This window comes from Chiloscyllium plagiosum, unplaced genomic scaffold (assembly GCF_037043375.1).
Source record: "Chiloscyllium plagiosum isolate Xiang-an unplaced genomic scaffold, Cpla_swu_hap1 HiC_scaffold_3, whole genome shotgun sequence".
In the NCBI taxonomy this organism is placed as follows: domain Eukaryota; kingdom Metazoa; phylum Chordata; class Chondrichthyes; order Orectolobiformes; family Hemiscylliidae; genus Chiloscyllium; species Chiloscyllium plagiosum.
The window spans coordinates 113251699-113264393 of NW_028270141.1; the positions used below are offsets into that span (position 1 = coordinate 113251699).

General features: G+C 42.5%; 1 protein-coding gene across 1 annotated transcript in view; it reads left to right on the forward strand.

Moving 5' to 3' along the window:
• Positions 1–10194, forward strand: part of LOC148150645 (uncharacterized) — a 52217-nt gene extending 42023 nt beyond the window's left edge. Inside the window, exon 3 of the mRNA XM_087976675.1 lies at positions 10018–10194. Coding sequence (XP_087832801.1) covers positions 10018–10194 — 177 coding nt within the window. The remainder of the gene's footprint in view (positions 1–10017) is intronic.
• The last annotated feature ends 2501 nt before the right edge of the window (positions 10195–12695 follow it).

Here is a 12695-nt window from a genome sequence, read left to right on the forward strand (position 1 = left end):
ATTCTTTCATCCTCAATCCTCTGACCGATGGCATGTCTGACTCATAGCACCACAATCTCCACCATGAGTCGGACAAAGAGGCAGGCCAAGAATCAGTCCCAGCCAGAACAAGAAGCATACAGCTTTTGTTAGCACTAAGCTAATATGCACTGCCTGTCCACAGGACACTCATGGGAGTCTGAGTTGCTTTGACGACATATATTTTCAATATGAATGCTGTAATCTAGAGCCATGTTTTCTTATTGTCATTCATTCACGGAATATGGATTTAGCTGGCTCAGCCAGCATTTATTGCCCATGCCTAATTGTCCTTAAGACGTTGGTAGTTAGTTGCTGTTTTTGACCTCCGAAATCCTTGGAGTGTAAGAGCCTCCATAATGCTGTTAGGAAGGGAGTTCCAGAATTCTGACCTATGACACTGAAGGAACAATGATATATTTCCAAGTCAGAATGGTGAGTGGCTTGGAGAGGAACTTGCAGATGGTGAGGTTCCCATGTAATTGCTGTCCTGTACTTCTCAATATCGTGATCATGGGTTTGGAAGGTATTGTCTAAGGAGGCTTGGTGAATTTCCACAGTGTATCTTGCAGATGATACACACTAATGTTACTGTAGATCAGCAGTGGAAGGAGTAAATGTGGTGTCCTGGATGGTGTCAAGCTTCACTCATCCATAGAAGTGGAGAGTATTTTTAGCACATTTCTGACTTTTGTCTTGTATTGCGCTGCAATGTTCTATGTGTGTTACTTTCCTATCCTCTGACCTGCTGTCATAGCCACTGTGTTCATGTGGCCAGTTCAGATCAGTTTCTGGTAAAAGGTGACCTCGAGGATATTGAGAGGGAAGAATCTAGTGGTGGTAAAGCCAGTTAATGTCAAAAGACGATAAGTAGATTCTCTCTTGTTGGAGATTGTCAGATTGTCTGGCACTTGTGTGGTGTGAATGTTTTATGCCACTTGTCAATGCAAGACTGAAAGTTGTCTAGGTCTTGCTCAGTTTGGATGTGGGCTATCTCTAGATCTGTGCATTCTCCAAATAATGAGTCTCTCTTCCTTTTAAACAACCTGCTGAAAAATAGAGAAATGCTCATCCTATTCATCTGCCAATATCAAATGTGTTATAGCATGTTATATGGGTCAATTGGCTCAATTGTACCTCTTATTTATTTTAAATATTGTGTTTGCTGTGCATCAGGGGGACTGATGGAATATGTGGACTCCTCATCTTTGTTGTGCACTCCTACTAAAAAAAATGTCTGACAAAATCAGAGCCTAATAAACCCACCTGTAAGGTTCAAAAGGCTATCTTACACGTCTCAGTTCCCCACATTAATAGGCCACTACAGAGATATAGGTTGTGCTACTTTTTTGGTGGTGATTTGTAAGCTGGATAAAGTACAACCACAGGAGTCTTCTACCTTTTCAAGTTGTATATCTTCTCTAAAATACCCAATAAATGTATTCCCTTCACATAATATTTGCAATTTACTTTTCATAATCTTAATGTGAAGATAAAGTCAGCGAGGACCATCATTTCTCCTTTGGATACAGTCCAATTGAATGGCATGAAAGCTATGGTTGTGAAGGTCAGAATGAAAGTTATCCATTGAAATTAAATTGGCATTATTCCTTTATTCAGAGCTCAGTTGTCTTTCTCCTCCATGGATAAGGATGATAGTTGAATAAATATGTGAAACATTTTAGAAAGTTTTAGCACTACACTTTCTAAATTGTCCTTTGGAAATTGGGTCAAATGACAGGTTAAATTAATTTTACTTTTATAATCTACAGTCCACTCCAGAATTACAGAATATATGCCATATCTTTGTGATATCTTCATGGCGAATCAGAATAATGTTGGCTAGTTACACCATAATAAAAAAACAAGATTTATTACTAATAAACTCAAAGATGTCTGCCTCACCCTTTAAAACAAATAAGTTGCCTCTGTGTGGGACACCTCATTCCAGGATACTACTTGCATCGTCTCTAGTGAAGACTGACACACGGTATCTGTTCAATTTCTAGAGGACCAACATTTAATTTGTTAACCCTTTTCAAATATCTGGAGAAATTTTACCCTCTGTTTTAATATTTTTGACTAACTTTCACTTGTACTGTAACTCCTCCCCCCCCCCACACCATTTTTTAAAAAATATTCTGTCCAATATTCTTGTTAGTCAACTATCTTTGCAGAATTATATGTCCTTCAAATGTACCCTTGTTAAAGTGTCTGCTACAGCATTTCCTTTTATAGGCACATGAACAAGCTTTAACGTTATATGGTTGGGAATTAAGCTCCATCAAAACATTATTAAGTTCCTGTCCCAAAATCATTCCATGAAAATCATAGGATTGTGGTCTCCATAAACTATAGTTTCTTCCACATGTTTAAGACAGAAATATGAAGGAATTCTTTCTGTAAGAGGGTGGTGAATCTGTGGAATTCTTTACTGTAGTGGGCTGTTGAGGCTGTGTCATTAAATATATTCAAGGCAAGATAAAACAGCTTCTAATCAGTAAGGGAATCAAGGGTTATGGGGTTAAAGTAGAACAATGAAGCTGAGGATTATAATTCAATATATCCTCTGACCTTCCCCTCTCTGATGTCACATTGTGCACTTAAGCAAAGGAGTTAACTTTATCCCTTTACATCCTCATTTCAATAAATTTTGGGCATGACATGATGCTAAAGTGTTCTTCCATTATCTTTATCTCCATGTCCATTTCTTTGGACAGCACCCTCCCCCTGCCACACAGATTCTTTCTCCAATATGGCCCTCCATTTGGACCCCATATCTGACTTTCAATTTGCAAATTATCTCCATTGATAACTGCTAAAGTGACAGCAGCTCCCTTAATTTCTCTGCTCCCTTTTCCCACTGTAACGTATCTCCCTCTGTGCTCGCTGTATTCCACTCTCTCTCAGGCCCAACCTGACTTAATGATCAAACTTGTTGATAAGGAGGCTGCTGTTATCATCATGCTGACATCTAACTGACAGAGGATGAGTGTTAACTTGCAGTCACTTCTTCCTTTCTGCTGCTGAACCATACCAAACCATTGAACATTCAAGACATTCACTGACTTCAGCTTGCTTCTACCTTCTTCCCAACATCCACAGACAGGATTGTCTATGGCAGTCCCATTGTTTGAGGCAGTTCCTATCCCAGTAAACTTATTTCTTTCTATCTTGACTCTATTTTTTCCCCCCTTTTTCAGTCTCTCCACACTTACATTTGTGATGCATCTGATGCTTTATGTCAGTTCCACAATTTTCAACTTTCCCACCATACCTGCCCCCTTTTCACCACGCAGTTCCTCGACACATTCATTCCCCATCAGGATGGTCTGAAGTGTCTTCACTTTTTCCTTGAAAAGAGGCCTTCAAACTCTCCATCTAGATAGGGTTAATGGTAGTGTCTTTTCCCTAGGATGGGGGAGAAAGATTTTAAAAAGACCTGAGGGGTGAATTCTTTGCACAGAGGGTAGTTCACATGTGGAATGAACTTTCTGAGGAAGTGGTGGATGTGTGCACAATTATAACTTGTAAAAGACATTTGGTGAGTACATGAATAGAAAGGCTTGGAGGGAAATGGGTAGGTAGATGGGACTAGTTTAGTTTGGGATGTTCAGCATGGACTGGTTGGACCGAAGGGTCTGTTCCGATGCTGTTTAACTCTATCTAGTCTCTTTCACCTGGCTGAGCTCATTGTATACAACTTCTCCTTTAACTCACCTCAGTCAGTCTGAAGAAGCATCATGCTGGACTCAGAACCTTAACTCCAATTTTCTCTCCACAGATGCTGCGGGATCTGCTGAGTTTCTCCAGCATTGTCAAGTTTCTTCAGCCATTTCTGTGTTTTCCAAAGAATGCTTTACCTGATAGAGGACCTGGACATCGGGAACAGGATGGCATTGGGAGCCATTCCTCACCTTTGCTGCTGACCCCTCTACACGCCTCTTTCCCTGTGACTCCCACCTTGTAAATTACTGAACTGTGGACTGGTTCACTCAACAAACCTTGTACGTCAACAAGTGTACTTCCTGCAGCAACCACTGCCTCCCTGGTGGCACTGCTGAGCACAAAGGACCAGACGACCAGAATTCAAAGTACCAAGAATATCACAGAATTTTAGAATTGTTATGATGCAGAAGAGGGCCATTTGTGCCATTGTCCCTGCCAGTGCCAATCTCCTACTTTCTCCCCCATAGCCTTGCACACTGTATCTTTCTAAATAATCATCCAATGCCCTCTTCAGCCCTGCCAGGGTTTTGATTCTAGAGGAAAGCACACTAGTGGTCTTGCCACTGCCCTATTTGGCAGCTTTTCCTGAAAGACAGAGTACAGGTCTTTTGTCATCTCAGCGGCCAGCAAATGAGGCATCAAAAACATTCCATTTTGCCTTCATCGAGAAGCAGAATATTGTGAATGCTGGAAATCAGAGGGAACAACAGAAAAGGCTGTAAAAATTGCAGCAGGTTGTGTGTAGAGAAAGAAACATTGTTAATGGTCATCAAACTTGAACAGTTAGCTTAGTTGTCTTTGTCTACAGAGAAGCTACCTGAGTCTTTCCAGCATTTTCTGTTTTTATTTCTAGCATCTCTCATGTTAGCTCTGCCCTGCTTTGGGATCCTGTTTAGGAAGGCAGGAGTTTATAGACTCAAACCAGTGAACAGCTAGACAAATTTAAGATAGATATCAGGTGGTTTATCCATACACAAAATAATTAACTGTGATTTTTGACAACCAATCAGTAAAACAGTGACTGAGCTGAGGACCAGCAAGTGGTTCAGTGACAAAAAAGCCTGCTTGTTCATCTCGCTCGGTTAAGGCCAATAAGTACAGTAAAAGGCTTTGTTGACTGCAAATAAAGTGAGCTTTGGAGAGGGGAGTGCACAGTGAGAATGTGGTTTTGATCAAGTCAAAGCAGGAATTTCTGAAAAATAAGTGACTGGCATTACTTCAGGATTGGCTCCAAAGTGGATCTGCATCAGTGACTTCAAACCATTCCATTGCACAATGGAAATCGGGTGCTGTTTTCATCATAGGATTTGTATATTAAAACGGGGCCTGCCACCAAAAAGAAGCTGGCCACTTCTAATACCAAATTACATCCTTTCAATATAGAGCCTGGATCTCCAGCTAGCTATAGTTGCTGTAAGGCGTCTGACACCAGTTTGAGGCCCTTTTCTCCTTGAAAATTCCAATGCGGAAAAAAAACCCCAAAATGATCAATGTGCTGCTGTGCAAGGTAATGGATGAAAAATACTGGAAACATCTAAGAAGCAGTTGAATGCTGCAAAGAGGAAGGCACTGAAGAATTCCACTAAATGAATTAATTTAAATACTCGTGGATCTCCTTCATCTGTAATTTATCTCACGATTATCGGACCATCCTCAAAAAAATAAATGAGGAATTCTGATTTTCAAAAATAATATTGTTGCTGGTATTTAAATAAATATTTAGCTGGTCATCAAGAAATGTCCCTCCAAGAATATATCTTCTTCCTTTTCCTTCTCAAAGCTAGTAAATTTCAAATTTTGAATTATTTTTGTCAAAAGCTATTCACAACCTTTCCGAAGTTACTCTTTAAAGAGAAAGACGTTTTAAGAAATTTGCATCACATATAACTCAAGAAATTGCAAACCACCAATAAAATGCAAAATGCATTGTAATTTATATTTCATCACTGCCTCCTGTAACTAAGCAGTTAACTCACCTAATTTATAATTATGCCATTACCATTCCAGTAACATTTGTCTTCAACAAACACCATTTGAATATTAATCTACTTGTTTGCATAGCTCTGAAGCTGAATCCATTGAATGCTGATGCACTTGATTACTAGTTCAATTAACATTCAACCTTAAGCAGAAGGGACACTCAGAAAAACCAAAAGGGGAACTCAGAGCAGTTAATACAGTTAGTTTGGAAGCTTGCCATGTTTATACATGTCAACAAGGATTGATAGCTAATCTACAGACTCAGGGTGACACCTGTCTAATATTCCTGTAAGCAACAGAGAAATGAGAAAAAAATAAATTAGAAATGTTACCTGGCTTCATGCAATTATAAGCCACCATCATTCACATGTGTCTTCGTTCTGATGTCCTTCACATACATGAAGAAAAATACAACCAAGAGAACTTGGAGAGTTCTTTTTCTCTTTAAAGGCTTTCTTCATAAAGGATTCATGCACTTTGCCTCTCCTAGCTGGAAAAATATTGTAAACCACCAGAGCTATATTCAATGTCTTTTTTTCTCTTTACACTAATATTGATATGATGCTCCTTTTCTTTTAAAGAGGAAAGGCAATGTGTCTGAGACCTAAAACAGTTGGCGAACATGGGGAATTTAACTACAACACAAGATTTGTACACACAGATGGTCCAAAGATCATGAGGCAAGGAATTTTTACTGCACTGGCATCTGGCATTGATAAACATGAAGGAAACTTAAGATTAAACAAGGAAACACAGTATTGACATGAAATAAGTCTGTGGTTTACATCTGTTTGAGGAAATCCTTTATCAGTGTGATCCATCCACTCTCCCCATCACGCTAAAATTTTTCTTTCTCCAAAGAAACCATTTCCTTCAGAGACCATGCTGTGGTTCTGTTCGCCGAGCTGGAAGTTTTTGTTGCAAACGTTTCGTCCCCTGTCTAGGTGACATCCTCAGTGCTTGGGAGCCTCCTGTGAAGCGCTTCTGTGGTGTTTCCTCCGGCATTTATAGTGGCCTGTCCCTGCCACTTCCGGTTGTCAGTTTCAGCTGTCCGCTGTAGTGGCCGGTATATTGGGTCCAGGTCTATGTGTTTGTTGATGGAGTTTGTGGATGAGTGCCATGCTTCTAGGAATTCCCTGGCTGTTCTTTGTTTTGCTTGCCCTATAATGGTAGTGTTGTCCCAGTCAAATTCATGTTGTTTGTCGTCTGCGTGTGTGGCTGCTAGGGATAGCTGGTCGTGTCGTTTCGTGGCTAGTTGATGTTCGTGGATGCGGATCGTTAGCTGTCTTCCTGTTTGTCCTATATAGTGTTTTGTGCAGTCCTTGCATGGTATTTTGTACACTACATTAGTTTTGCTCATGCTGGGTATCGGGTCCTTCGTTCTGGTGAGTTGTTGTCTGAAAGTGGCTGTTGGTTTGTGTGCTGTTATGAGTCCTAGTGGTCGCAGTAGTCTGGCTGTCATTTCAGAGATGTTCTTGATGTATGGTAGTGTGGCTAGTCCTCTGGGTTGCGGCATGTCCTTGTTCTGTTGTCTTTCCCTTAGGCATCTGTTGATGAAATTGCGAGGATATCCATTTTTGGCGAATACCTTGTATAGGTGTTCCTTTTCCTCTTTTTGCAGTTCTGGTGTGCTGCAGTGTGTTGTGGCCCTTTTGAATAGTGTCTTGATGCAAGTTCGTTTGTGTGTATTGGGGTGGTTGCTTTCATAGTTCAGGACTTGGTCTGTGTGTGTGGCTTTCCTGTGTACCTTAGTGATTAATTCTCCGTTTGGTGTTCTCTGTACCCTCATGTCGAGGAATGGGAGTTGGTTGTCCTTTTCTTCCTCTCTCGTGAATCGGATTCCTGTGAGTGTGGAGATGATGATCCCATGTGTTTTCTCTATTTCTGTGTTTTTAATGATTACAAAGGTGTCATCCACATATCTGACCCAGAGTTTGGGTTGAATTTGTGGTCCACAAACTCCATCAACAAACACATAGACCTGGACCCAATATACCGGCCACTACAGCGGACAACCGGAACCGGTGGCACCATCGCCACCTGCTGCTGGAGGGTCCATTACATATGTCACTGCTTGAGATGTGAGATTCTGATAACTGGACATATTGCACAGCGACCATTTGGTACGTATTTGTACAGTTAACAGATTCAATTGTACCATGCGGCTGAAACATTTGGGTCCACATCTGAGGCAGCATTCTTTTCTTGCACCCCAATCTGGTAAAGATAAATGTCTGTGTGCTAACCAACATTTGTTCAAGAGGACATTCTCAGCCTTTTATGCATTTGTACTTTCCAAAAGATCCAGATCTGTGGCAAAGCATCATGTTGGAGTCCAGGTTTGTCAGGTCTCTATGAGTCATATGATCTTCAGCACCTTTTTACTTCAGTTTCTGCCTCACATCAGGTCATTTCCCAGAGCAGGACTCGGACTCCCCACACTAGATGCACACCCTGGATTCACAACACAGGGGCTGCACTAGGATTCCTTATTGATAATCTGACTCCACTTCATTCAAGCCATCAGATATTGATGCTTTAGGTTTCACAATGCCAGTGAGTGAGTTGCTTGCCTCCACATCATCCGAAAAACCATTTTCTAAGGTTCCTCCTCCCCCTCCCAGCTAGTGGTTCAATAATTTCAGGCTGGCCATGTGTATCATCAGCTGAAGGGTAGCTGAAAGAAGGCAGAGGGTGATGGTTGATGGGAAATATTCATCCTGGAGTTCAGTTACTAGTGGGGCACTGCAAGGATCTGTTTTGGGTCCACTGTTGTTTGTCATTTTTATAAATGACCTAGATGAGGGCATACAAGGATGGATTAGTAAATTTGCAGATGACACTAAGGTCGTTAAGAGTTGTAGATAGTGATGAAGGATGTTGTCGGTTACAGAGTGACATAGATAAGCTGCAGAGCTGGGCTGAGAGGTGGCAAATGGATTTTAATACAGAAAAGTGTGAGGGGGTGATTCACTTTGGAAAGAGTAACAGGAATGCAGATTACTGGGCTAATGGTAAGATACTTACTAGTGCAGATGAGCAGAGAGGTCTCAGTGTCCAGGTACATGGATCCTTGAAAGTTGCCACCCAGGTTGATAGGGTTGTTAAGAAAGCATATGGTGTATTAGCTTTTATTAGCAGAGGGATTGAGTTTTGGAACCATGCTGTAGGTGTACAAAACTCAGGTGTGGCCGCATTTGGAATTTTGCAGACAGTTCTGGTCACCGCATTATAGGAAGGATGTGGAAGCTTTGGAAAGGGTTCAGAGGAAATTTACTAGGATGTTGCCTGGTATGGAAGGAAGGTCTTATGAGGAAAGGCTGAGAGCTTGAGGCTGTTTTCGTTAGAGAGAAGAAGGTTGAGAGGCGACTTATTTGAGACATATAAGATAATCAGAGGGTTAGATAGATTAGATTACTTACATGGTGTAAACAGGCCCTTCGGTCCAACAAGTCCACACCGACCCTCTGAAGAGCAATCCATCCCCTTACATTTACCCCTTCACCTAACACTACGGGCAGTTTAGCATGGCCAATTCACCTAATCCGCACATTTTCTTTTGGATTGTGGGAGGAAATCAGAGCACCCGGAGGTAACCCACGCAGACACGGGAAGAATGTGCAAACTCCATGCAGACTGCTGCCTGACACAGAAATTGAACCCAGGTTTCTGGTGCTGTGAAGCAGCAGTGCTAAGCATTGTGCCACTGTGCCGCCCATGGTTGGACAGTGAGAGCCTTTTTCCTCATGACAATGGCTAGCACAAGGAGGCATTGCTTTAAGTTGAGGGGTGTTAGACATAGGACAGATGTCAAAAGTAGTTTATTTTCTCAAGGAGTAGTAGGGGTGTGGAAAGCACTGCCTGCAATACTAGTAGACTCACCAACATTAAGGGCATTTAGTGGTCATTGGATAGGCATATGGACGAGAATGGAATAACGTAGATTAGATGGGCTTCAGTTTGGTTCCACAGGTCGGTGCAATATTGAGGACTGAAGGGCCTGTACTGTGCTGTAACATTCTTTGTTCTATGACACTTTGGGGTCAGATTGCCAGACAGTGACTAGAGAAAGAAAAGTATGTGCGGCACTCAGCAGGGACATGCTGTTCAATGATGATGACGCAACACGCGCCCAGCAGGATCTCCAGTTACTGATAGGCTGCCTCTCTTATTCTTGCAAGGATTTTGGATTGACTATCAGTCTGAAGAAGAAGAGTGTCCTGGGACAGAACACAGATGCACCTCCGGTCATCACTATGGCTGACTATGGACTCAATGTCTGTCCATCAGTTTACATACCTTGGTTCTACCATCACTGACAACCTCTCCTTGGACACACAGATCGGCAAGAGGAACGGGAAAACAGCCTCAACTCTTGTTCGCTTCACGACTCAAGTATGGACAAATCCCAAGCTGACAGTGAAGACAAAAATGTCAGCCTACAACAACTGTGTCACAAACACATGACTACACGGCAGTGAAACGTGGCCTACATATGCCAGACAGGAGAGAAGACTGAACACCTTCCAAGTGAGGAATATCCACTTTATCCTGGGCATATTCTGGAAAAACAGAGTGTCCTAAGCAGCGGTCCCATCTCACGTTGGCCTTCCCAGCATGTACACTCTGCTCAGGCAGCGGAGACTATGCTGGCAGGGCCATGTCCACTGCATGGAGGATAGGTGCATTCCAAAGGATATCCTCTATGGAGAGCTTGCATCTGTGAAGAGATCCACTGGGCGTCCCAGCTGTGCTACAAGGATGTCTGCATGAGGGACATGAAGACACTTGTTATCATTACAGAGTCCTGGAAAGGCTTGCAGCTGACCACACAAGATAAGAAACACCCAGGACCAACACCTAGGGAAATAGATGGTGACACCTTGAAAAATGTCCATATTACAGAGGAGGAAGTGCTGGATATCTCGAAACGCATAAAGGTAGATAACTCCCCTGGACCTGATCAGGTGTACCCTAGAGCTCTGTGGGAAGCTAGAGAAGTAATTGCTGGGCCTCTTGCTGAGATATTTGTATCATTGATAGACACAGGTGAGGTGCTGGAAGACTGGAGATTGGCAAACATGGTGCCATGTTTAAGAAGGGTGGTAAGGGCAAGCCAGGGAACTATCAACCAGTGACCCTGATGTTGGGGGTGGGCAGGTTGTTGGAGGGAATCCTGAGGGACAGGATGTACATGTATTTGGAAAGGCAAGAACTGATTAGGGATAGTCAGCATGGCTTTGTGCTTAGGAAGTCATGTCTCACAAATTTGATTGAGTTTTTTGAAGAATTAACAAAGAGGATTGATGAGGGCAGAATGGTAGATGTGACCTATATGGACTTCAGTAAGGCGTTCGACAAGGTTCCCCATGGGAGACTGGTTAGCAAGGTTAGATCTCACGGAATACAGGGAGAACTATCCATTTGGATACAGAACTGGCTCAAAGGTAGAACAAAGAGGGTGGTGGTGAAGGGTTGTTTTTCAGACTGGAGGCCTGTGACCAGTGGAGTGCCACAAGGATTGGTGCTGGGTCTTCTACTTTTTGTCATTTACATAAATGATTTGGATGCGAGCATAAGAGGTACAGTTAGTAAGTTTGCAGATGACACTGAAATTGGAGGTGTAGTGGACAGCGAAGAGGGTTACCTCAGATTACAACATGATCTTGATCAGATGGGCCAATGGGCTGAGAAGTGGCAGATGGAGTTTAATTCACCTAAATGCGAAGTGCTACATTTTGGGAAAGCAAATCTCAGCAGGACTTATACACCTAATGGTAAGGTCCTAGGGAGTGTTGCTTGGAGTGCAGGTTCATAGCTCCTTGAATGCGGAGTCACATGTAGATATGATAGTGAAGAAGGCTTTTGGTATGCTTTCCTTTATTGGTCAGAGTATTGAGTACAGGAGTTGGGAGGTCGTGTTGCGGCTATACTGGTCATTGGTTAGGTCACTGTTGGAATATTGTGTGCAATTCTAGTCTCCTTCTTGTCTGAAAGATGTTGCAAAACTTGAAAGGGTTCAGAAAAGATTTACAAGGATGTTGCCAAGGTTGGAGGATTTGAGCTATAGGGAGAGGCTGAACAGGCTGGGGCTGTTTTCCCCGGAGCGTCGGAGGCTGAGGGGTGACCTTATAGAGGTTTACAAAATTATGAGGGGCATGGATAGGATAAATAGACAAAGTCTTTTCCCTGGTATCGTGGAGTCCAGAATGAGATGGCATAGGTTTAGGGTGAGAGGGGAAAGATATAAAAGAGAATTTTTTCACGCAGAGGGTGGTGCGTGTATGGAATAAACTGTCAGAAGAAGTGGTGGAGGTTGGTACGATTGCAACATTTAAAAGGCATTCGGATAGGTATATGATTAGGAAGGGTTTGGAGGGATATGGGCCAGATGCTGGCAGGTGGGACTAGATTGGGTTGGGATATCTGGTCGGCATGGACAGGTTGGACCGAAGGGTCTGTTTCCATGCTGTACACTTCTCTGACTCTATGACTCTAAGAGTGCTGCAGCAGACAAGCGGGCACACAGGAAGGAGTGCAGCAGCTCTCGTAGATCAATGACCACATACAGATGTCACCTCTGCGATGGGGACTGTCACTCCAGTATTGGTCTCTTTTGTCACAAGCGACATTGCTTCAGGAAAGCAGAAAGCCAGAACAACGAGGAGGCTACCCATGGTCAGCCATGACCGAAAGGGACCTCAATGTTGATAAATATGACAGTCACATTTGGAGGGAAGTTAAACACAAGTCATGAGACGAATGATTGGATATTCTATCCTGGGGAAAGTTAGTTGAGTGTTTACTAAACCACCAGGAGAATGTTGTCACATTTCAAATAGTGTCAAGGAGCCTTTACATCCACTTGAGTGTACAGACAAAGAAGATTAATGCCAACCCTAAATGAGGGGATTTAATTGCATTAGAAGTTTAAAATGTTAGAAAGCTGAAATGAATCACAAACTATC